At 34.7% G+C, this 26,663-nt stretch overlaps 1 protein-coding gene across 12 annotated transcripts in view; it reads right to left on the bottom strand.

Annotated features, from left to right (window-relative positions):
- Window positions 1-26,663, bottom strand: part of GRIA2 (glutamate ionotropic receptor AMPA type subunit 2) — a 160,738-nt gene that overhangs the window by 25,111 nt on the left and 108,964 nt on the right. For 11 of the 12 annotated variants that reach the window (XM_058550261.1, XM_058550251.1, XM_058550250.1 and 8 more), the window contains exons 7-12: window positions 15,468-15,635; window positions 15,101-15,205; window positions 14,319-14,429; window positions 12,609-12,815; window positions 11,737-12,107; window positions 6,892-7,090 (exon numbers count right to left, since the gene is read on the bottom strand). In XM_058550261.1, the coding sequence (XP_058406244.1) occupies window positions 6,892-7,090; window positions 11,737-12,107; window positions 12,609-12,815; window positions 14,319-14,429; window positions 15,101-15,205; window positions 15,468-15,635 (1,161 nt within the window). Of the gene's footprint in view, window positions 1-6,891; window positions 7,091-11,736; window positions 12,108-12,608; window positions 12,816-14,318; window positions 14,430-15,100; window positions 15,206-15,467; window positions 15,636-26,663 lie in introns of those variants that run through there. The other variant, XM_058550260.1, reaches the window with a different exon arrangement.

Below are 26,663 nucleotides of genomic sequence, written 5' to 3'. Positions count from 1 at the left end.
GTAAATTACTTTAGTATCAAATTTTCCTTCAAATATCAAAAGTCTAGTTAAAGAATTATCAAAACTTTATCAACAATATTTATATTTAGTTCAGATTTGATTCCAGTATATTTAAATGATTGTACAATTCTATTTCTCTTCTCTACAGAGCTCTGAGACAGTGTTTATTACCACAGCAACTAGTGCAAAACATACAACAGAGACAGGCATGATGATTCTTTTATGTAAACAAAAATAAAGTGAATTGAACACTAAGTCATCTAAAGTACCTGTACAAGTTTATACTGATATTCTTCTTCTCTGAGACATCTCAACAGGAATTTTAGAAGAGTTTTGAGATGAGAGACTAATCTCAAATTTTTTCTAATGTTTGAACCTTTTCTGCTAGAATAATTGCCCTTATGATCTGATGGTAGTGTGAAAAGGAGGATTTTCTCTTTAACATGAACAATAATAGAAAGCCTCCTGTAATCTGATTAGAGTCAAATTATCCATCCAGTGGATAATGTGAGCTCTCATCTCCTCTTTGTATCACAAGGGTGGTCTCTAAATGAAATGATCAGATGGAGAGCACACTGACATTTGCTGAGCATTGCCATGGAAAGAGCAGAATGACCAAGACAACGTATTTACCCTGGGAGAAGCTACCACTTTGCACAATAATCATAATTCAGCAAATAGGCATACCCTCTTCTTTTTCTTTCCATAGCACTTTGATCACAGAAAACATAATTCAATATTGCCTCTCATACATTTATTTATATTCCTGTGATTTGGGAACTACTAAATGAACTGCAAGGTCTTTAAACTGAACAATAATTTTTAAAGAAAACATTGGTGAAATCTTCTAAAATTTTAACATTTCCTACAGTGTTAAACCAGCTACATTTAGCTGAAACGATAGAACACAGGCTTTCCCCAGGCAGCTTAGACTAAATGTATCCTTAAAGGCTTTAAGAATTCAATACTATCCTCAGATGTTTTGTGGAATGGTAAGAAAAATTAAAATGTCAGAGAAAGAAAAACTGCCAACCAGAGAGGAAATGATTTCAATTTGTTCTGGATCATCTAGAGAAGCCTTGGGCATGCTGAGCTGTCAGCTATGCAGATTGTTATGCAATAATCAAGCTCCCCCAAAAAAACTAAGGAAGAAAAATCTGTAATAATATGACTAAACATGCCATGAGTGACTTATAACATATCCATACAGTGCTATTTTTATTGATAATTTATTCATATTCAGCATTTATTTAGTGCTTAGAAATTATTTAAATAGTTAAGCATGAGTGAAAGGTCTATAAAGGGTCTATTTTGATATTAGTAACTTTCTACATCTATATACATTCATATGGCTATACCCACCTCATCTCCAAAATATTTGAACAATATAACATGTATATGCATTAATTTACAGAATGCTAGAAGCATATATACATGTATTCATATATAGAAAGCTAGAAGTATATATATACATATTTCTACCTGCATAGAAATAGATGATATATAGAAGACTGTGGCAGAGAAATCATTATCTACACCAGAAATCATGCAATAAGTATGGAGAACCACCACACATTAGTGAAATCTGTTCTATAAAATATTAATGGAGAAATCATGCTGTATTATTGCTAAACACAAGCAGTAAGTGGAACAAAATGTATCTTTAATGAAATAGCACTTAATGTAGTTCTATAGGGAAGCTGTTACAATGACTAAAACATTTTTATTTGTAAATATATTTCAACCAATATTTTTATATGTAAATATAAACAGGTGTATCTTATGCCCCAGAAGGAGTTGAAAAAAGGTTGCTGCCTTTAAAAGGCTAATCTACATTATTATAATTCTCCGGTAACTGTGATTATTATATAGTAAATCATATATATATGATCATACCATATAATCATAAATGATATGCAGTCATGCGTTGCTTAACGACGGGAATTTGTCCTGAGAAATGCATCGTTTGGCAATTTTGTCGTTGTGCGAACATCACAGAGTATATTCACACAAATGTAGATGGTATAGCGTACTATACACCTAGGCTATATGGTACTAATCTTAAGGGACCCACTGTCGTATATGTGGTCCATCGTTGACTGAAACGTCGTTATGCAGCATGTGACTGCATAAAAAAATGAAAGGAAAATTTCAAACTAGTCCTTTCACTCAAGTAAGGAACATCTGCATTAATACTATTTATCATTTATACTATTTGTAAGCTCTGTGAAAAGTCTATGATGCTGGATAACAACAGTATAGTTTCATGGATTATTATCAGACTAAATTTATCTTCTGAGAATGGAATAATTAACTTCATTAAATAAGAAGGGGAATACCTTTATTTTGACAATGTTTTAGAATGTCTTCCTTCCAACATCAGCATAATTAAGGTAGACTACTTACTCAGAAGATACACTTTGTCCCTCAGCCTCCCAGAGATGAGAACCAGAAGAAATAAATAGATTGCAGTGTGGGGGATTTAGGACAGGTATGAAGAAATATTTCCTATCTGCAAGTTAATAACTGTATTTCATGGCTTGACAGGCCAATGATAGGTTTATTTATAAAGCATTTCCTATCCCCCAAATCTAAGTTTCTGTAGAAACATAATGCATATAGGTGCTATAAAATCATTTTCTACTCAGATTCATCTAATTCAAGATCTGTCCTCTTTTGAGAAAAGAAATTATCAAAATGTGAAAGTCTAAAAATAGTGGTTTATAATTGGAAGCCTAATTCTTTCTTAATTATAGGTATGCTACAGTGGCACTGTAATTAGGGACGATCAGCAGCTCCAAAATGAGTCAGACTCTATCATTCACTGTATACAAGGATGTACATGGATTCCATAAGCAGAAAACCCTGGAAATACAGATGCAGAGTCTTTCCTCACACCTCTTGGTGATTACAAGATTGTTCTCCATTTACTGTTTCTCTCTAGCAGAACAAAGTAAATATTTCATTCATGTTTGTTTTACTGATTATCACCGAAGGAACATATAGATTTTAAGTTAGAACATTTACGGCTTAAATTGGATTTCTAAAACTAATGCACACTCACTGACTTCACTAAAGCAATGTTAATATAACACAGTTTATTATTAAATTACTTACCTGAAATCTGAAAATACTTTAGACTTAAATTAAGTAATCGCATCACCTTAGGACAAAACAGATAGATCCCTATAAACTAGATAAAATATTCATCTTATACTTTGATATAAGATGTTTTCATCCCAACAAATATATACTTTTAGGAAACATTAGTTAATAGTGAGACAAAAGACTAGAAGTTCAGAATTCTGTTTTAAAACTGGCCATTTTATCTCTAAATGGTCTTAAGTTATTTTTCAATCTTTACTTAGTTATGTATCTTTAAAATTTAGATAATGACCTAATTTCTCAAGTCAATTTCTCCAATGACTAAATTCAAAGCTCTTGCTGTGATAAAAACAGAAAGTTGGCTTGATAAATTCTGTGATAGTAGAACATTTAAAATAATATAAATAATAAAAACTCTAGTCATAAACAGCAAAAGAAGGAAAAAGCTATCAATAAAGCCAAATTAAGCCGTATTAGGAAACACAGGTTAACTTTTAGGACTTTAAATATTAGCAAATGGTGCAAATGGTAAGTTTTTTCTTCCATTTGTAATTCTTTGTCTTGAGTCTGAAAGCAAGCATAACAGATGGCCAGAGAACAAAGAATAAAACACGTGTCTTCAGTCTGGCTTCAGCCCACTCCACCTCTATCTCCTTTCCTGGCACACTGGGCATCATAATAATCAATCTGTCAGCTCTCACCCTGTCCTGAATCCACCTTACAGGAGCCCCAAACGTGCGTAGAGCTAAAGGACAGTTGAGAGAGAGGATGACCCAAGATGTGTGGCGAATGTTAATTTTAGGAATAGAAGCAAAGAGAATTTACTTTGCAATACTTTCCTAGTATTGCACTGGAAGCTTAGAAATTTGACCAGACTATAGCTAACAGACAGGCTGTAGTATACTCTAGGATTTAAGAGAAAAAAATTTCAATGAAAATCAATTATATTTTGTTTTTATAGTGTCTATGAATTATCTTCATCTTACTCAATACATTTTCAATAACACTCTATAAAGAGAATCTTTTTTCAAAAGGGAATCCGTTATTTAATCTCCATATACTAATGCAATAAACCCTGTGTGAAAAGGTATGAGACATGATGGATACGGTTGAAAAGCCACAGTATCCTAGAAAATATTTTTGAGTCAAAAGCAAAAATAAGGTGGTTCTCGCTATTATCATCATTTACCACTATTATCACCCAATTACCAAATATTAATATAGTTAGCAAAATTACTCATGGTTTTAGCAGCATCTTTTTATTTAATCCAACTCTAAGAAACAAACCTCTTGTGTACATAATTTCCCAAATCACAAACAGATCATATATTGCAATGGAGGAATTAACATGGCAACCTCCTATGCACTTTGGTGATGTGTGCTGTTATGCTAGCTTCCCTTTACTGGTATAAAAAGAATAGTGTGGCTTTTCAGTACTTTTGAGCTCCTACCCTTCTTTCTCTAGATAAGAGGCTGACTACAAGATTAAACGCACTGAGACCTAGCCAAAGTCAATTCAACAGTTCCTTTTGAAGGTATGTTCAGAGGAACTGTGAAGCCCTTCCTGAATTTCTACCATCACAATTCTCTAACATTACATAAGCAAACATGGATGTGACCGAAACAGAACATGGGAGCAGTGAAATAAATCCAGAGACCGTTCTCTGCGAGGAAAAATAGTGTATGGAAAGAACCCTTTAGGAGTTAAGAGGCCTCAGCACACTTATAGCTGCCTGAATTTGGTCAAATCCCCAAATTTACCAGTTCAGTTCAATAATGCATAGCATGCAAACAAAAATCATGGCGCTGACTATCAGACAGAAATATTGTGAGATTCAAAGAGATGATGCATACAAAATTGCTTTGGGAAGCTATACTAACAAAAGTTATCAGTTTGCCTAAATATTCAACATCACTTCTCTATTACTCTAGGGAAAGTAAGTTCCACAATTTTCTATAGGCAAATGGCACACCACAAATTATGTTGGCAAGTATGTGTGTATATATATAGATATAGATATAAATAAATTTATATATATATAAATAAATAAATAGACTGCATATTAGAACCATGGTCTCCATGGGGTTAGTGACCTGAAACACAGGAGTAGCAGTAAACTTTGCCCAGAGTCATCTAGCCTTCTTATTTTGTCTACTAGCGAATGTGAGTATACTGACCGTGAAATCTTGGCATTTTGGTGATTATGGCACCAAGTGATAATGGTGTTTCTATGACTGACTGAGCTAAGGTACACCAGAAATCTCTGAGAACGTGAATGTACATTAGCTGAGAGTAATGGATACTATTGTTGTCCAGACAAGCTATTGACAGTAACTCTCAAGGGATGTATACTCACCTGGAAGAGAGTGTCTGGAAACAGTTAAGATTATTTTAATCAACACAAGTAGCACTAAGTAAACCGTGATATAATAGGTTCCTGTCTCATTCATAGATCTCATTTACTTAAAGAGGGAGGAATACTAATAAAATATATGAATAAAATAAAAGCAAGCCCTATTGGGATACAAACAATAAAAAATGCCTCAAAATACACTAATTAAGAACTATGCAATGTTCTAATTTATTTTAAGGATCCATTGTTCTGATCAAGCTAGAGTACTGTTATATTAAGAATTTTTATATACATATTACATATATGTTCAGAAGTGAGAGTAAATTGTCATTAGTAGCAAATCTGTATTATAGCAATCATATGTAGAACTGCATTAAAATCAAAGTAACTGCTGACAGATTGACCACAATTCTACGCTTAAACTGCAGAGCCTGATGAAAGCATCAAGCTCTTGCACTCCACACATATCCAGGTTATTATCTATTATCAGCTGTGGTCTGCCCCCTACCACTTCTTCTCCCATCGTATCTTCAGCCCAACTGAAGTTACTTGGAAAAGAGACCAGGAGAAATGTAGTATGAGACAGTCTTCATATTATAACCTACTACTGCATCTGGAGGTTGAAGTCCCTAATCCCAATTCTGGAGTAAACTGGCCTAGATCTCACTCAAACAAACTCAGATACTCAAAGATATGTGTGTATTATCAGAGATCATATGTCATATATATAAGCTGTATTTAAACATTTCAATAGAATGAATTCTTATATAAAGATAATAATATAATGAAAGAAAATTATACCAACATCAGGCTATTGGACCTGAGAGAGTATAAGACCACAAATTTTTAAAAAATTAAAATATTTTAGTAGATACATTGTAATTATTCTACCCATTTTAAAAGTTAGGAAGTTGAAGGCCTTTGTTAGACTTTTCATGGAGGGTTTGACAGAAAATTCAGAATTTTCACATATGAACATAATCTGTTTGCTGACATAGAGTTAACCTAACTGATTTAAAAGCGAGTTTTCAACTATAAACTAGTAAGATAGATGGCAGTCATACTTACTTAAATCATAAACAACACCCTTTTGTTTTAAAAATAATAATTTAAACTTAACTATACCTTACTTCAATTTTGTTCCAAAAGGACAATCAATTTCTATAAAATTAAGATTTCATTGCAACATTGTGTTTTTCTCCTAAGGAATTAGGAAACAGAAAATAAATAGATCTACAGCTAAAGATGGGGATAGGGAAGGGAGGGGGATAGAAACAGGGTCAAGAATAGATACAGAGTTAGAGACAGAGATGAAGGTTACTTTCACATGGCATCTTTGTATCTAGACCACAGGATGGGGCGAAAGGGGATAAAGTTTAAATAGCTTAAATTTTAAGAACAAAATCAGAAGTTAAAAAGCAGAATCTCTTACCCTGAAAAACTCTTTAGTGGAGCCAGAGTCTAATGTTCCATAAGCAATTTCTGTTTGCTTAGAAAGATCTTCAGCACTTTCGATGGGAGACACCATCCTCTCTACAGTCAGGAAGGCAGCTAAGTTAGCCGTGTAGGAGGAGATTATGATCAGGGTAAAGAACCACCACACACCTCCAACAATGCGCCCAGAGAGGGATCTAATAACAAGTATGAAATGGATTTGTAAAGTGAAATGAATAACCTAATAAAAAACAAGTTAGCAGTATTACGCAAACATTGACTTATATGGGAATATTTACTATACACTTTTCAGTATATCTGCTAGTTAATGAAACTGCAAATTATTAAGCATTCTGGGCAAGGAGTACAGATTAGCTAGATTTGATGAGATACTCAGAGGCCAAAACTTCAGATTCCATCATAGTTATAATGCCCAAATCGTTTATGGTATGAAATCTCATAATGAAACAATTTCAAGAAATGTGCAGATAATCTATCTAATGCTCATTCTACTTTATCCATTCATGACATACGTAAACACAAGAGAATCTAAGATTGCCAGCAAAACTCAGAATAATATTGACAGACAAAACCAAATATTAAAAATAAAAGAATATGCATTGGAGATGTAGCTTTAAACACTGAAGAAACCCTCCCTTTAATTCAGCCAATTAAGTTCAAAAACCCTCAAAAAAGGTCCAAATTTCATTAGGTTTTTGTGTGTGCAAAAACATAGGTTTTAGATACAGTACAGGATAGAAGATGGAAAAAAATGATAATACAAACAAAGGTGTGACACAAAATATAATTCTTAATGAAAGAAAACATAATCCTTAATGAATAAAAATCTGAAGCTTCAGGGCGTGGACTGCTATGACCCTGTTCCTTCGTGCCTCCTGCTTAAGCAAAAAAGAAAACTCAAGGAAAACACATTAGACATTTAAAAGTTTGCCAAAAAAAAGTTTGAAATATAACAAAATAACAATATTTCCATGACTATACATTCTTACGTAAAATACTTTTCAAAAGCTTAATAGATTCCCTGTAACTTGCTTTAAACCCTTGGTAGATAAAGATAGATATGTAGATACAGAAATAGATATATACTGCACTATTTTGAAAGATTTGGTGGGATTCTACATGTAAAGGCATTTGAGTAATATTAACAAACCGATACAGTAAGTTTTTCTTTTTTGTTCATAACTCTGCTATCTCCAACAATTAGATTTGCTACAGTAAGAGGCAATATTTCTAAAAATTTAAATCACAAAAATTTGGCAATTTATGGCCTAAACTAAACCTTCTGCAAATTAACAGTAAGAAATACACTTTTTGATAAAACATAGATACTATATCAAATTATTGGGTGATATCTGTAGAATACACTACTCAGAAAGTCAAAGAAAAGGAGCGGGAGTTAATTTAAATGTAAGGATTTTTTTAGATAAAAACATCTATTGCTAAAATAAAAGTGAAAGAGTGCAAGCAATGAAAAACAAAAAGAATATAATTAAGAGCCTTTATCAAAGTCCATAAGAGATGAAAAGAATCAAATAAATATGATAAAATGGAAAAAGTTAACCACCTCTCACCTATATTCTGAAAAGGATATTAAATACATTTTAAATTTGGGAAACCCCTTATCTACACTCAGCCACTCTCAAAATGTTCACTATTTATTCCATAACAATAGAAGGTATAATTATACGACATGTACCCCATATTTAAGAGGGCAGATTCAGTACCTGTCTGCTCAAATCCCTTATAACAAAAACTGATTACATGGTAATTGCTTTGGACACTATAAATTGCATGTTAATTTTCAATATATTTGAGAATTGTTTTGATAAGTCATTCTGTTCCAGTTGTAAAATAAACAAAAGTCAGGCATAAGTTGTTCTCTATTCCAGTGCTTAAATCAGATTTAATGAGATTAAATATGCTAATTTACTTAAAGTGTACAAGATATCTCAAAAAATTTATTGGACTTATACATCATTCAAACAGAAAATTCTTGAGCAATTTATTATTTACTTGTAAATGTTTTCAAATGATCGATTAATGCTTCTAAAAGAGTTCTTGAGAAATTTTCTGCAGAGGGGCAAATTCAGTTTTATGTTTTATGGTGACAGACAAAAATTGTTTCTCTAATTGAAATAACAACTTTCACCTCTCAGCCTCTGCACTAAAGGAGCAAATAAATGCACATATTGTACCATGTCTTTCTAATTTCTATTAAATAATTATTTTAAGAATGGTAATTTTTTTTTATTCACTTGAATCCTTTAGATATATTGGGGGAAAAAACAGAAGCAAGCTGGAGAATAAAAGTCAACCTTACAGCATTTTGCTTTCATAATGTTTGTGGTTCTAGTCTTCAGAAAACTATAGTTACATATTCTAAAATTAATTTCAGGCAAATGGCCAATTCAGTTCAATAAATCATTCTAGATTAAAATTTAAATGTGTTCTATTGATAGTAATAATATATAGTTCCATATCATATTTTACTTGGAAAGAGATGACAAATATCTTTTAAAATATTTAAAGAGCATCTCTAAAGTGAGCTGTGCATTCATGCATTATCATTATTATTTTTTTTACATACTAAGCTGCTCTCTTCTTTTCTAAACTGGAGTAACCATCATTGTATTCTAAAAAAGATAGTTTGGTTCATTAAAAAAAATCATTCAGTTTGCCAATATTATGTAGTATGTTCAATTTTTAAATGCACATATAACATAAAGTGAAAGATGTGTGTGCTTAAAATTTTTTAATAAAGTGAATTTTGCTCGTATAAATTCTGTGGCAAAAAAAGTCAATTGATAACAAGGAAACAATATGCTCTCTAAAATCTATTTATCTTACCAGGAAATAAAAATTTTTACATGTGAAATAGTAGTGAGTCATGACTCATGAATAAAATCAAAAGCACAGAAAAAAGTCATATTTTAGGAAATAGGCTTGTTGAAAACCAGAAGTTGTCTACATGCCGTGGTGGACCCTGAGATAACACAGATTGTTAAATGTGCCCTGTGCTTCAGTTCCTATGTGTAAATATGTTTTCTGCTCCTTGAAAAGCTCTGGACACCAAAACAACTACCTTTAGAGCCGTGATATGCATGAGGAGCAGGGCAAGCAAACCTGAGGGTCTATTTGTGGGAACCTGGGTCAATATATCCTACTTCATAAAGAACCCTCATACACTTCTCCCTACTTACTCAAAAGGTAAACATAGTTTATGTTACCCTAGGATAATTGCCTTACATCTCAGGACTAGGGTAATCTATTAGAGTAGGTATGTTATACTTCAGTTGCCTTCTTACCAAAGATCAATCATTTCACTATTATTTTGGACTGGAATGTTCTGTGAGATCCCAATTTGGTTAGTATTTTCCTCCTCATTATTAGAAACTTCTCTTTATGTCTTTAAGTTAAATCAGATAAACTAAATATAGAGGTGAATCTTATATATGAATATATGAATATATATTGAATATATATACGAATCATATATTTTGTCAGAGGTCATCATAATTTTATATGTAATATTATATATAATAATTATCATATGTTAATATGTTATATATTAAAATTATTTTATATATGCCGTGCAAATACCATTGGCATATGTCTAATTCGGTGCAGTTTCATAGAGGAGCCACAGAGAATCTGATGGAAGTAAGATTATTTAGATCCATGTAATTTGTAAAATTAATAAAAATAATTCTCTACTATCAGAGAAGTAAGCCATTGATAATTTCTGCATACATGATATATTTCCTTTATCTCACTGGGTGGAATATACAAAAAAGATTGCAAAAGATAAATTTTTTGAGCTTTTCATATAGTTATTTGAAATTAATCACTTTTTATTTCCAAAGTGCTCAAAAACCAACAACATAATGAAACAGTATTAGAAAAGTCACCCCTGTTGCTAGTTATTAAGATATCTCATAGAATCAAAGGAGGGTAATAGAGCTCAAATTAGAATGTGCCAGTAGATCAATAATCATTTAGGCTTTAAATGTCAAAGCAATCCCCTAGAAAAAGTATGATTTATTCCTCTGAAGAGCCAGGCATGACTATCATTCTTATTTATGTATGTAACATGAACAAAGGCAATATGTGTTTTGTGATATATTCAATGTATTTAGGCATTCTAGTGCAAGAATTAACATATCATAATGAGAATAGAGGTGTATGAATTTATTCAATTGTGTGTGTATTACTATTCTATATGGCACACGCTTTCGCATTGAATCAGCCATCGTTATTATCTAATTATGTTTTTCTAGATACTTGGAAAATATGTTATCACACACTCCTTTTAATCCAGCAACCTAACCTTTAAAAAAAACCACAAATTTTATAATGTCTCTCCCATACTATTTCCATGAGCAAATCATGGGAAAATAAAAGAAATGAGATGTGTGCCAATGAAGTTTTATACACAAGTTGTTGCTTTGTAGTTGCTAAGTAATGTTGCCCATTTTCCCATATACAGGTCTGTGGATCAACACACAGATGACTGTAAAATGAGAATATGCAGCAAAAACACGGTACCCCTCCAAGAAGGCATGGAATGATAGGAACCTTATGCATTTTATAGCCTCTCCATGGTGTGTATAATTTCACCAGGAAAATATATGACCAACATTCAAAGAATATTGCTCAAATATTTCTCAGGCTTACGCCGATGGTAAGAGTCTGTCCTTAAGAGTCTTAAACTGCTTGGACAGGTAGTCGGCAGCTGGTTACTTCTTTAGAGTGAATTCATAAACACCATGAATATCCATTTGAGACCTGAAATGCACAAAGTGGAAGCATGTGAGTAACCAACCTTGGCGAAATATCGCATCCTTGCTGCATAAAGGCACCCAAGGAAAACCAGAGACTATTAAAAATCCCAAATTCATTAGTTGATTCACTACTTTGTGTTTCTCTTCCATCTTCAAACTCCTCAGTGTGCCACTCGTAGGGGCTAAATCTGCTGACCAGGAATAAAACTACACTGACCCCAATGTAGGCAAAAACAATGCACATCCAGATCTCATAGGCTAAAGGATCAAGAAATGAAAACACTCCTGGTTTGGACTTCTGAGGCTTCTTGATCATGATAGATATCCCGAGGCTCATAAAGGGCTTTGAGAAGTCAATCACCTCTTCTCTCACAAGGGTTATAGTTAATGGAGCAATTGCAATATCAGCTTTCTGTAAGGGAAACAAAGGAAAGTAGTAGTACCTGGAGTCATGGTCAGAAAGGAATCATGGTTACACTATTGGATCAAAAGGGAAGGAAAAGAAATCAGGGAAATGGTAATAATTATTTTCCTGGTAGAGTCCCACTAAAGAATTAACAAAAAAGCAATTTGTTCCCCAAACATCCCTCCTTTTTATAAATACATAGCACTCCTGTTTGGCTTGATTATGATAATTACATTTCTACACTGCATCTATGCCTTGGCAGCCTTTAAACAATGCACATGGCCCATATGCTTCAAGACAGATGAAATGCCTGTCTCACTTAATCTGCATGTTTGCTTCTGAGTGCATCTTTAATCTTCAAATGTTCATAAGGAAATAAGATATTATTCCTAGAGAAATGTGGAAAACCAACAACCTCAAACATAGCTACTTTGCAGGAAAGGGAGGTATTTTGTCAACAAGAGTTCAAACTGAATGACCTTAATCTATGAGAAAAGCTATACTTACCCCATAAACAAGTTCTCCAACCATCCCATTCCAAATTTTCGTGTCTGCATCCCTGGCCCCATACTTGCCATCCCCAACAATTGTCAGCTTGTACTTGAACCCACAATGTTTGGCGATTTCTGCAGCCAAGTCAACACAGTAGCCCTCATAGCGCTCATTGCCTTCAAGCATTTCATGATTTTTCTTCATCATAACATATGGAGATTCCTATATGGAAAGACAGTGCTTCAGCTGATAAAAATTGCTGTGTTAATTATTTACCATCATTGAATCAAATTTGCTGGTTTAATTATTACCCGTTAGCCAGAGACATTGTAGAATATAGATGGTGGACAATATTAGAAGAAAAAAATTAAGCGTAATGCTTCCGAAAAAAGGTCTTCAAATATCTATCACTATATTTCATTACTATAGCTCATACCTCGCCATACCAAAGTAAATAAGAGACTCAAAAGCACAAACTGTTGGCATGTCCCCTTGTCATATTTGTAATTCCTAAGGCTTAGAGAGGAATAATGCTGCCCAACATCTGTTTTATTCAACTCTGGATCCACCACCCTCTTCTTCTAGGTTAAGGCTATGCTGACCTCAGGAACCAGCATTCACTCAAAACCCTGTGTCACTGCTGCTTCAAGAATAGGGTTCGTGTGGAAATCAGGGTCACGGTCAGTGATGTACAGAATGAAAGAATCACTGCCATGGTGATGTACTGATTCTACAGATGTCATTTCATCTATGAGATATAATATCCTAGAATGATGCTACCAGGATAGCTAGAGAGTCGTTTCCTCCTGTAAACATAAGAAAGAGGAAGCATGGAAAAAATGATTCAACATAGCCCAATATTCTCCACTGGAATGTGGCACCAAGGATATTTGGGCCTCAGTGAGATAGTTCCTCTCAATGGCATGGTTAAGGCAAAACTCCTCAAATATTTAGCTTACACTTATTATTTCCAAGTGCCAACCAATGTTTTTATCCAAATCTCTTACTAGGCTATCTATATTTTCTTCTCAATATTGTCAGGATAATGAATCTCACAAATTTACTACATCACTACTTAGTAAAACAAAATAAAATTGTTTTGTCACAAAATTACTTGCTATTAGTGAACCTCATTTCCTCCATTTCAGTTCACCAATGGCTTGTCGTGATGATCCACATCTCCCTTCCATCTATCCAAAGCCTAGATGCTCAAGATCCAGTTAAATTATTCATTCAATACACATGCATTTAGCACTAGCTATATGCCAACTACTGTGTTGAGACTTGGGGTTAACAAGAAGGGAGATGATCTTGGTCTTTAGAGTTCATCTTTATTATGAAGAAAGCGAAGATGAGAACATTATTAAACCACGTAACAAATGTTAAGATAGAAAGTACCCAGGGTTACATGGGAATGGAAAGGTGAAGCACCTAAGCAAATATGAGGAACACTCCTCCAGACTTTCCCCAGTTGTTCACCTGTGTATGCACAGGGAATGAATTATCTGTCAAGCTAAATGTCAGTCTTAAAGAGGATAAGGAATATTTTGAAGGCTTTAGCCCGTGCTTGTGTAGTCCTTTTGACAGAGTAAATGTGATTTGCATTGCATTGCAAAAGCAGCAATGTATTAGTTACTGTCCTAAAATATAAACAACAAATTCTAGTTGGCAGATACTTTTCATATGAAAAAATAAAGTAAAACATAGGCATATGTAGCTAATTACCAAAATTGTAGTGACAACAACAGTCTTATTCTCAAGCCCAGAGGTATCATTTCCAGAAGGGAGCTCGGTAAGGGTAACAACCATTTTGTCCACTTCACTCCAGTATCCAATCTGAAAAAGGTTACAGAAGGTAGGCACACGGATAAATGACCTTTCTATTAGCAAAGCACTTAATTATTTTCAAACCCTTGTCTGAATCCGAAATGACACCCACGTTAACTAGGCTTCTTCTAAACAGAGATGTGTCTTTTATATATGTGAATCTAATAGAATAGAAAGGGACTTTAAAAAGAAACAAACAAAAATAATTCTTAAAAACATCTCATCTCTTCATATTCACTTTTCATATTCTCCAAGGGTAATTTGCTTGGGAATGATCACATAGAAATATAAATAAAATCTAAACAATGGAGTTTTAGTCCTAACAGTTAAAAGAAAGATGTTGAATTGAACAGTTACATGCATATTTGCGTCAGCTATGTTTTGTCTTCTGAACCATAAACTTTCAGAAAGAGTTCTTCTTGTTCTCATTAAACTCTTTTTGTACCTTGGTTTAAAAAAGAAGTATAGTTCTAGTTACAGTTATTTAAAGATTACATTTCAGTGTTACTGAAATAAAGACTTAATTTAGAAAAAATACTCAAAATATATCTGTGTCTGGAAGTTGTTAACTCTATCTATGTGAATACACATCTCCAGGACTCTTTGGAAGATGAAATGATGGGTTAGCTAACTCATTTCCCCACACAGAGGGAACTATCTTTAAATCACTAATCATTTACCTTTCGAGGCCCATTAGTTTTGAGCTCCATGATGTTAATTGTGTAGTTTATTCTTTTTCCATTCTGGTCAAACTTTATATTTCCGGAGAGACCTTCAACCTGAACCTAATGAGGAAATGGGAAAGGAGCACAGTTATAAACTTACTTCAACGAAAGATACAAACCGTACAGATTATTCTAACTGGGCTCAAGTCAAGAAAACTACATTTATGAGATTTCTTTTCACTCTTCAATCTACTTTTGTGTAGTTAGGAAATAATATTTCCTGTATATTAAATGTAAGGAATAAAACAAGGATGACTAATTCAGCAGGAAAAAAATAATGATCATTGTTAAGCCACATGAACAACCATTTTGAGTGACTGACCTGTTTGAGGGCCCTTTCTATTTCTACACCTTGTCCCCAGGGGACTGCTGGGTTTGCCAGACAGTCTCCCGCGTTCCCCCTCCGGGAGATTTCAATTCTCTGTTTCCGTAGGTTGCGGAAGGCTTCAGTCATCACTTGAACGGCGTCGTAGGTCAGAGCAGAAGTATACTGAAAAGTATCACACAGATTTCATAAGAATGGGAGAAAATTCATAGACTCACTGCACACTGGCAATCAAGCCTGCAGTTGCCCACCATACAATACCACATCAAAGTCCAAGAATTTAGGCAGAATTTCTGCATCTAGAAACCTCAGAAATGTAGTATGGAATATTGGGACTATGGAATGTGTTCTTGACACTAAACATTTTCTATTATGTTAATATCTCAGCTATTTCAGGCGAGACCTTTCATAATAATTGTATCCATGTTTATTTGTTTCTCTAGCCAATTTCTCATTACAGAATTACTTTATATCCTAACCTAGTGATATAGGAAATTAACATAAATATTTCTCCACTGTCTAATGAGGGATTCATTTAGCAATATGGAAAGAATACTGATCCGTTTTGGGATCTTTAGTCTCTAATTCAGCCCTAGTGATGCTCACATAGATCTGCAGTGGTCTTTGGAAGGATTATTTGTTTTTAAGTTCCCCTAGGTGATTATGGTAATCAAGTAGAAGAACCACCAAACTTCGTAATTTCTATGTGCCCTTCAGGCTTCAACAGTCTATGATAACACAGGTTCCAAACTTATGGTATTGAGATCCCAATGGGACAGCAGGATTATTACAGGAGCTGCGGGCCAAGGAGAAAAACAAACTACACGTGTACTAAGCATTGTTAGTGTTTGAATAAGTATCATTACGTGCATGTATATATACTGCCATCTATCAAATGTATAATGCCGCTGTTATTAATGATAAGTCACATTTTAACATAAAAGCTTTAATGAATGCTGAGGAAATTTCCACTATTGAGTATTTTTCAACCTGAAGGTAACAAAATTACAGTGAAGCCAGAAAAAAAAGGTAAAAAAAGTGATTTTGTGATACTAAAATTTTTTACCACAAATCCAAAACAGGCACTCAATATTTCCAAACAATCCTCTTCCTTTCTTTACTTAGTTCTTCCACACTCAAAAATTACTATTTTATAAATTCTTTTATCTTCTATAATACCCACACCTATGCACACTTCTCTTTCTCTGAATTCCTGCTGATTATCCTGCCTTACATGTGTGGGAGATCAAGATTGGGCCATCCTGAAATATATCTCTTTACCTTGATTGTTTCCTCTGATGGACATTTGACCTTCCCCACTAACTGCCTAAAGAATTTGATACAGTAACTGCTTCCTGGAACAGATCTTCTATCTGATGGCTGTAATATAATGTAAAATAGATGTTACAATAGGAAAGGCACCAACAAGCCCATCTTATGGGAAGTTCTGTCTCTCTGGCCACATTCTCTGGATGGCCCTGCGAGGAGTTGCCAGACAAATATTTACATTTATAAGGAAATCTCCATTTGTAAAGGTATCTCCCTCTCTGTCTTGGGCAGAGGGGGGATGACCTCATTTCCAGAAACTTATCAGTGTGGAAGGTGAGGCTTTAAATCTGCATAATAACCTTACCCTTGTTTACAAGTGCTTTAGTGGTAATCTTCTGTAACTGACACCCCCGACCCCCCAAGATCTTCCTTTGTCTTTAGATGAAAATGGTATTTGAGAATTTCTGCTATTGTGTTGAGAAACGCAATGTCCCTGCTTTCTCCCATGTATACATGTTATTAAACTTGGTATTATTTTCTCCTGCTAACCTGTCTTGTTAATTATTTGGCCAGCCATAAGAATCTTAAGGAAAAGGGCAGAGGGAGATTCTCCCTCTCTCCCGACACATGTCACCAAGAAAATAGAAGCCATCGGACAGAACCCCCTTGTCTCTCATCCACAAAACTACCAAGCATTGCATTCTCTCTGTTTCTCTCCTGAGTTGACAACACGTGAAGTGGCCATACTCCTACCTCAGGACAGCCACTCCAATAGTCCACTGATCCAGTCCCTCCGATCTTCGTAAAGACATTTCTTTCTGCAATTATACTCTCAATATCCTGCATCAGCCTTTTTTCTCTCTCTCCTGGATCATCTCTATTAACAATTCAACTGTTCTAATATCTCCTACCACAAATAAAGAAAGAAAGAGATAGAAGATAGATAGATGGATAGATACATAGATATAGACAGATTAGATAGATAGATAGATAGATACATAGATACATAGATAGATAGATATAGACAGGTTAGATAGATAAATAGATAGATAGAAAGACAGATATAATAACTGCTTCTTAGGTTGACATCTCCTTCCAAATTCCATCCTCTTTTTCTGTTTCCTTCACAGGAAAATTTGTTAAGAGGAATTTTCTAAACTTGCCATTTCACATCAACCCTCCTTGCTCTCTCTAAGTGATCTCACTCAGCCATGGCTTTAAATTGTATCCATATGCTCAAACATTACTTCCTCCGTGATGCCTTTCTGCCCAGCCCACTCCCAGTCACTCTCCTTCACATGACCTTGTTCATTCTCTTTATAGTCTCTACCAGTATCTGAGTATCTTGTTCATGTGTTCTTTATTTGTCTACTTCATCTCTCCTCCCCACTAGAACATTTACTCTAGGAAAGTAGAAAACATCTGTCACCAGTGAATTCTCAGAGCCCAGGGCAGGGCCGGGCATATTGAGTGGACTCGGAAGGAAGGGAGGAAGGAAAGGAGGAAGACAGGAAGGGAGGAAGGGAGGAAGGGAGGATGGATGGATCTTAATATGAACCCTGTCTTTATGGGACTCACATTCTCTCCCAGTCCGGTGAAAAGACATATAAACAGATAATTGCAATATATCTATTATAGTGTTATGAATTGGTCTGGTGGATAGATGTCTGTCTTGTGTATTTTTTTAATGTGAGAGATATTACAATAAGGCAAATGAGAAAATAGTTTATGTGGTATAAATTATCCCCTCCATACATCCAGAAATTTTTTAAGCCTCCATTTTTTTAATGCTAAAAATGGTAGTGTGAGGTTATCATTCATTTAATCTTTGCATAAATTAGTTTAGTTGAATTGCTTTCATTTTATCTTATGAATGAACCAAATTTGATGGGAAAGTTGGTAGGAAGAAAGAACAAGAGAAAATGATTTTGAGGCCACGTGTACTATGACTGAGTATTGTTAACTGTAATAAGATGTTCACATTTACCTCTAAATTTTCTTACTAAAATTTCTTCTCATGTGCTATCGGTTAAGCAACGTCATTGCAGGCCTATATGTGAGTCGTACTTTACATATCAAGATTATCTTCTATTGAGTTTCCTATAAATATCTCAGCTAGACAGATCTAAATAAAACTCATTACTGTTTTTTCCCCCAAATCTGCAACCTTTTCCTTTAAACTATACATGCAAGAAATTAGCAAAATATAGTATGTTTCAGGTCCATTTAGGTAACATATTCCTGGATTGAAAATGTAATTTCTGGGAACCTATCCTAAGAAAATATTCTCAAACACAAAGAATTTTCATACAAAAATATTAATTTCAATATTACTTGTAATATGCAAAAATTAGACGCAACCTAAATTTCTGATAGTAAAGGAACGTTGAAAAACTATGCTTTCTGGGCCGGCCCCGTGGCTTAGCGGTTGGGTGCGCGCGCTCCGCTGCTGGCGGCCCGGGTTCGGATCCCGGGCCCGCACCGATGCGCCGCTTGTCCGGCCATGCTGATGCCGCGTCCCACATACAGCAACTAGAAGGATGTGCAGCTATGACATACAACAATCTACTGGGGCTTGGGGGGAAAATAAATAAATAAATAAAATCTTTAAAAAAAGAAAAACTATGCTTTCTGCCTTGAAGAAGTATTACGCAGCCATTAAAAAATGATACTAATAAGTTATATAACAATATGAATAATGCTAATTATAAATTAAGTGAAAAACATTATTACAAACTAAATTAAAAAAACCTTTTTCAAAGAAAAAATGAGCGTGATAAAAAAATGGTTATATCACTTCAACAAAAAAGGGAAAGAAAAATAAACAGAATAGTTATAATAATGGAGAGGAAACATACACAATTACACGTCTTTTCCAAGTATCCTATAATATCTATGTGCCATTTTAAAAAAACTATATTCTATTAAAGGCATTATTTTAAATCATATCTACTTAAGAAAAGACTTCCTGGAGAAATAAGAGCTAGCACATCAGAATTGATCTGCCTCACTTATGTTTGTTTCTATCCTCCCAGAGGAAAAAACATTGATGAGTTTGCTTTCTCACCCATCAATCACTTCATTGCCCATGTAATTCTTACAATAAAGTCTAGGTCACTGAATAGGAAATGGAACCTAAATGGAATAAACTGAATATTTTTAAAAAAAGAAGTATGGCAATTTGTGTTAAAAAGTTATGATAATAGTTAAAAACCAGTCTTCACTGAGTCAGCTTGCTCACATTACTATGAGAAATCTATAAAGCCATCTGCTAAATGTTTCAGAGGTCTATAAATGTTAGTGAACAACATTAAAAAATAAGATGAGGTTGAACGAACTGAAAGCATTTGGGTCCACGCAGCGTATTATAATTACGATTCAGAGCATGAGCACACTCAGAAGAGAAATTCTTTCAACCTTTTTCAAATGTTCAAATCTAATCAAGTCTCAAGCCTATTATCATTTTCAATTAAAAGTCACAATCATAGAAACACAATTCTGGGCTGAGAGAAAATCAGCAGCCTCTGTATCCAGAGTTCTTTTTGTTTATGTTCTGCATATGTGGCTCATTTATTTTTCTAAACAAATATGTTCACATTTTTGATTGGATAGTTAAATATTTCAGTTTTAGTCTACCATTCACTAAACTAGATGCAAATTAATTTGAAGGGAACATGATGGCAATGCAACTATCTCCTTCCTTGAAATCAAATGCATCATCTCTGCTCTGATGTTTATGTTCTGTGAAATCCCTCAGCTGAGTTGGAAATTTATATTTCAGTGGGAGGCCATTACGTTTTGCAGTGCTGTATCACCATCACACCATATCCACAATGAAGAAATCTGGGAAAACGTTTTTATCGTCCATTTTCCCAATGCACTTTTTATTCCATTTTAAATGTATATTTATTGAGATTTATTTTTCAAAAATAAAATAAAATATGCATTTTTAAACACGTTTGTTATGCTCAATAGCCATCAGACATTATTCAATAATACATTACTGTAATCACTGATATCAGGAAACAGTATTCTGACAGCCAAAAAAAAGAAAGGAGATGAAAAGAAGTTCTACGTACATTTAGAATTGAATGAATACACAAAGAGGATAAATAGGCTATAATATAAAATTTCATGGATTATCATAATGATTGCACCTATTCCTAAACACATGTTATCTGAATCGTGCTAAAATAGAAAACAGTACCATTTAAGAGAGAAGTACTAGACTTTAGGTATTACAACAGTGTTACAAAATTTCCTACGAATGGCCACTTTCCAAATTTTCCTTGATCACTGGAAATTGAGTTGAGCGTAGTTTAGAAAGCATTGCACATGGCATAAGCCAGGGCTCAAGCCCAGATTTTACTATTTACTGCTCTGTTTCCTTCAGCAAGTTAGCTATAGTGTCCAAGGTTTCTTATCAATGAAATAAGGAGAGCAATGCTTCTTCTACATCATAGTAGTGTTGGAAAGGAAGGTGAGGAAAAAAGAAAGAATTCACGTTGACCTAGTTCTTTATGTGCCAAACCTGAGTTGGACAGTTTCCTAGTTAAGTCCTTTTTTTTTTTTTTTTTTTATTGATATTTTAATGGTTTCTAACATTGTGAAATTTTGGGTTGTACATTTTTGTTTGTCCATCACCCCATATATGACTCCCTTCACCCCTTGTGCCCACCCCCCACCCCCACTTCCTGGGTAACCACAGTCCAGTTTTCTCTGTCCATGTGTTGGTTTATATTCCACATATGAGTGAGATCATACAGTGTTTGTCTTTCTCTTTCTGGCTTATTTCACTTAACATAATACGCTCCAGGCCCATCCATGTTGTTGCAAATGGGACAATTTTGTCTTTTTTTATGGCTGAGTAGTATTCCATTGTATATATATACAACATTTTCTTAATCCAATCGTCAGTCGAGGGACACTTAGGTTGCTTCCACTTCTTGGCTATGGTGAATAATGCTGCAATGAACATAGGGGTGCATAAGCCTCTTTGGATTGTTGATTTCAGGTGCGTTGGATAGATTCCCAGTAGTGGGATGGCTGGATCATAGGGCATCTCTATTTTTAATTCTTTGAGGAATCTCCATACCGTTTTCCATAGAGGCTGCACCAATGTGCATTCCCACCAGCTGTGTATGAGGGTTCCTGTTTCTCCACATCCTCTCCAACATTTGTTGTTTTTTCTCTTGGTGATTATAGCCATTCTAACGGGCGTGAGGTGGTATCTTAGTGTTGTTTTGATTTGCATTTCCCTGATGATTAGTGATGTTGAGCATCTTTTCATGTGCCTATTGGCCATCTGTATATCTTCCTTGGAGAAGTGTCTGTTCATTTCCTCTGCCCATTTTTTGATCGGGTTGTTTGTTTTTTTGTTGTTCAATTGTGTGAGTTCTTTATATATTATGGAGATCAACCCCTTGTCAGATGTATGTTTTGCAAATATTCTCTCCCAGCTGGTTGGTTGTTTGTTCATCTTGATTCTGGTTTCATTTGTCTTATAAAAGCTCTTTAGTCTGATAAAGTCCCACTTGTTTATTTTTTCTTTAGTTTCCCTAGTCTGGGTAGGCATGTCATCCGAAAAGATTCCTTTAAACCCAATGTCAAATAGTGTGTTGCCTATAATTTCTTCTATGAGTTTTATAGTTTCAGGTCTCACCTTCAGGTCTTTGATCCATTTTGAGTTAATTTTTGTGAGTGGCGATAGCACATGGTCCACTTTCGTTCTTTTGCATGTGGCTGTCCAGTTTTCCCAACACCATTTATTGAAGAGACTTTCCTTTCTCCATTGCATGTCCTTAGCACCTTTGTTGAAAATTAGCTGTCCGTATATGTGTGGTTTTATTTCTGGGTTTTCAATTCTGTTCCATTGATCTGTGTGTCTGTTTTTGTACCAGTACCATGCTGTTTTGATTACTATTGCTTTGTAGTATGTTTTGAAGTCAGGAATTGTGATGCCTCCTGCTTTGTTCTTTTTCTTTAGGATTTCTTTAGCTATTCGGGGTCTTTTGTTGCCCCATATAAATTTTAGTATTCTTTTTTCTATTTCTGTGAAGAATGTCATTGGGATTCTGATTGGGATTGCATTGAATCTGTAGATTGCTTTAGGTAATATAGACATTTTAACTATGTTTATTCTTCCAATCCACGTGCATGGGATATCTTTCCATTTCTTTATGTCATCGTAGATTTCCCTCAATAATGTCTTGTAGTTCTCATTGTATAGGTCCTTCACCTCCTTGGTAAGATTTATTCCTAGGTATTTTATTCTTTTTGATGCAATTGTAAATGGTATTATCTTTTTGAGCTCTCTTTCTGTTAGTTCATTATTAGCATATAGAAATGCAACTGATTTTTGTAGATTGATTTTGTACCCTGCAACTTTGCTGTAGTTGTTGATTGTTTCTAACGGTTTTCCAACAGATTCTTTAGGGTTTTCTATATATACAATCATGTCATCTGCAAATAGTGAGAGTTTCACTTCTTCGTTACCTATTTGGATTCCTTTTATTCCTTTTTCTTGCCTAATTGCTCTGGCCAAAACCTCCAGTACTATGTTGAACAGGAGTGGTGAGAGTGGGCAGCCCTGCCTCGTTCCTGTTCTCAGAGGAATGGCTTTCAGTCTTTCCCCGTTGAGTATGATGTTAGCTGTGGGTTTGTCATATATGGCCTTTATTATGTTGAGGTACTTTCCTTCTATTCCCATTTTATTGAGAGTTTTTATCATAAATGGATGTTGTATCTTGTCAAATGCCTTCTCTGCATCTATTGAGACGATCATGTGGTTTTTATTCTTTGTATTGTTGATGTGATGTATCACGTTGATTGATTTGCGGATGTTGAACCATCCCTGCGTCTCTGGTATAAATCCCACTTGATCATGGTGTATGATCTTTTTAATATATTGTTGTATTCGGTTTGCCAATATTTTGTTGAGGATTTTTGCATCAATGTTCATCAGCGATATTGGCCTGTAATTTTCTTTCCTTGTATTGTCTTTGTCTGGTTTTGGTATCAGGGTGATGTTGGCCTCATAGAATGATTCAGGAAGTGTTCCATCTTCCTCTATTTTTTGGAATAGTTTGAGGAGGATGGGTATTAAATCTTCTTTGAATGTTTGGTAAAATTCACTGGAGAAGCCATCTGGTCCTGGACTTTTATTTTTTGGGAGGTTTTTGATTACTATTTCAATCTCTTTACTTGTGATTGGTCTATTCAGATTCTCCATTTCTTCTTGGTTCAATTTTGGGAGGTTGTATAAGTCTAAGAATTTATCCATTTCTTCTAGATTGTCCAATTTGTTGGCATATAATTTCTCATAGTATTCTCTTATAATCCTCTGTATTTCCATGGTATCCGTTGTAATTTCTCCTCTTTCATTTCTAATTTTATTTACTTGAGACTTTTCTCTTTTTTTCTTAGTTAGCCTGGCTAAGGGTTTGTCTATTTTGTTTATCTTCTCAAAGAACCAACTCTTTGTTTCATTAATCCTTTCTACTGTTTTTTTGGTCTCAATATCATTTATTTCTGCTCTGATTTTTATTATTTCTCTCCTTCTGCTGGCTTTGGGCTTTGTTTGTTCTTCTTTTTCTAGTTCTGTTAGGTGTAATTTAAGGTTGCCTATTAGGGCTTTTTCTTGTTTGTTAAGGTGGGCTTGTATCGCTATGAGTTTCCCTCTCAGGACTGCTTTTGCTGCGTCCCATATGGTTTGATATGGCATGTTATCATTTTCGTTTGTTTCCAGATAGTTTTTGATTTCTCCTTTAATTTCATCAATGATCCATTGGTTGTTCGGTAGCATGTTGTTTAATCTCCACATTTTTGTCACTTTCCCAGTTTTTTTTTCCTGGTTCATTTCCAGTTTCATAGCCTTATGGTCTGAAAAGATGCTTGTTATGATTTCAATCTTCTTAAATTTATTGAGGCTTGCTTTGTTTCCCAACATATGGTCTATCCTAGAGAATGTTCCAGGTGCGCTTGAGAAGAATGTGTAGTCAGCTGTTTTTGGGTGGAGTGCTCTGTATATGTCTACTAGGTCCATCTCGTCCAGTTTTTCATTTAAGTCTAATATTTCTTTATTAACTTTTTGTCTGGATGATCTATCCATTGCTGTAAGTGGGGTGTTAAGATCCCCTACTATTATTGTGTTGTTGTTGATTTCTCCTTTTAGGTTTGTTAATAGTTGTTTTATGTACATTGGTGCTCCTATGTTGGGTGCATATATATTTATAAGTGATATGTCTTCTTGATGGAGTGTCCCTTTTATCATTATATATTTCCCTTCTTTGTCTTTCTTAACCTGTTTTATCTTGAAGTCTACTTTGTCTGATATGAGTATGGCAACACCTGCTTTCTTTTGTTTGCCATTAGCTTGGAGTATTGTCTTCCATCCTTTCACTCTGAGCCTGTGCTTGTCTTTAGTGCTAAGATGTGTTTCCTGAAGGCAGCATATTGTTGGGTCTTGCTTTTTAATCCATCCTGCCACTCTGTATCTTTTGATTGGAGAGTTCAATCCATTTACATTTAGGGTAATTATTGAAATATGAGGGCTGAATGTTGCTGTTTTGTCACTTATTTTCTGGTTCTTTTGCATTTCCTTTGTTTCTTGTCCCATTTGTTTTGGACTGCCAATTCAGTTTGGTTGTTCTGTCTTATGATTCTTCTAGTTTTCTCTTTGTTTATCATATGTGGTTTTAATTTGATTATTTGTTTAGTGGTTACCTTGAGGTTTGGGCGAAAAATCTTCTGTATGAGATAGTCCATTATCTGATAGCCTCCTATTTCCTTATACTAAGTCAATTCAGTCACTTTCCTCTTCCCCTTCTAAGTTGCTCTTGTTATACCTTATTCTATCTTGTGTTGTGGCTGTGTGTTTACAGTGATGAGGTTAAATTTATTTTTGGTGAATTTCTTCCTTTGATCTTTGAGTTTAGTATTTAAGTGGTTGCTAACCTATTCCGGTAAAGATCTACTATTTCTCTGATTTTGTCTATCTACTTTTCTCCTTACTCCAAGCTTTGTGTTCCCGTTCTCTTCTTGTTTTCAGGCCTGAGGGCCTTCTTGAGTATTTCTTGTAGTGGCGGTCTCATGGCCATGAACTCCCTTAGCTTTTGTTTATCTGGGAGAGTTACTATTTCTCCATCATATTTGAAGGATATTTTTGCTGGATAGAGTATTCTTGGCCGAAAGTTTTTGTCTTTTAGTATTTTGAATATATCATTCCAGTCTCTTCTAGCCTGAAAAGTTTCTGTTGAGAAATCCGCTGAGAGCCTGATGGGAGTTCCTTTGTACGTTATTTTTTGTTTTTGTCTAGCTGCCCTTAATATTGTTTCTTTGTCGTTGACCCTGGCTAGCCTTACCACTAGGTGTCGTGGTGAAGGCCTTTGTCTGTTAATATATATAGGCGTCCTGTTGGCTTCGCTTACTGGTATTTCCTGCTCCTTCCCCAGATTTGGGAAATTTTCAGCTATTATTTCCTTGAATAGGCTCTCTGTTCCTCTTTCCCTCTCCTCTCCCTCAGGAATACCTATAATTCTTATGTTACATTTTCTAATAGAGTCCGATATTTCTCGGAGTCTTTCTTCATTTCTTTTTAGTCTTAGTTCTCTCTCTTCTTCCATCTGGAGTATATCTGTATTCCTATCCTCTAAAGTACTAATTCTTTCCTCCATATTGTCAGCTCTGTTCTTTAAAGATTCCAGATTCTCCTTTATCGCCTCCATTGTGTTCTTCATCTCCATCAGCACTGATAGGTTTTTCTTTATGATTTCAATCTCTTTTGTGAAGAAACTCCTAATCTCATTGAATTGTTTGTCTGTGTTGTCTCGTATTTCGTTGAGTGTTTTTATGATAGCTATTTTGAAATCTCTGTCATTTAGTTTATGGATTTCTGTGTCTTCGGGGTTGATTTCTGGGTGCTTG

This window comes from Diceros bicornis, chromosome 11 (genome assembly GCF_020826845.1).
Source record: "Diceros bicornis minor isolate mBicDic1 chromosome 11, mDicBic1.mat.cur, whole genome shotgun sequence".
NCBI classification, from domain to species: Eukaryota; Metazoa; Chordata; class Mammalia; order Perissodactyla; family Rhinocerotidae; genus Diceros; species Diceros bicornis.
Note: the sequence above shows the minus strand (reverse complement) of the source record. Positions and strands in the feature narration are given on the sequence as shown.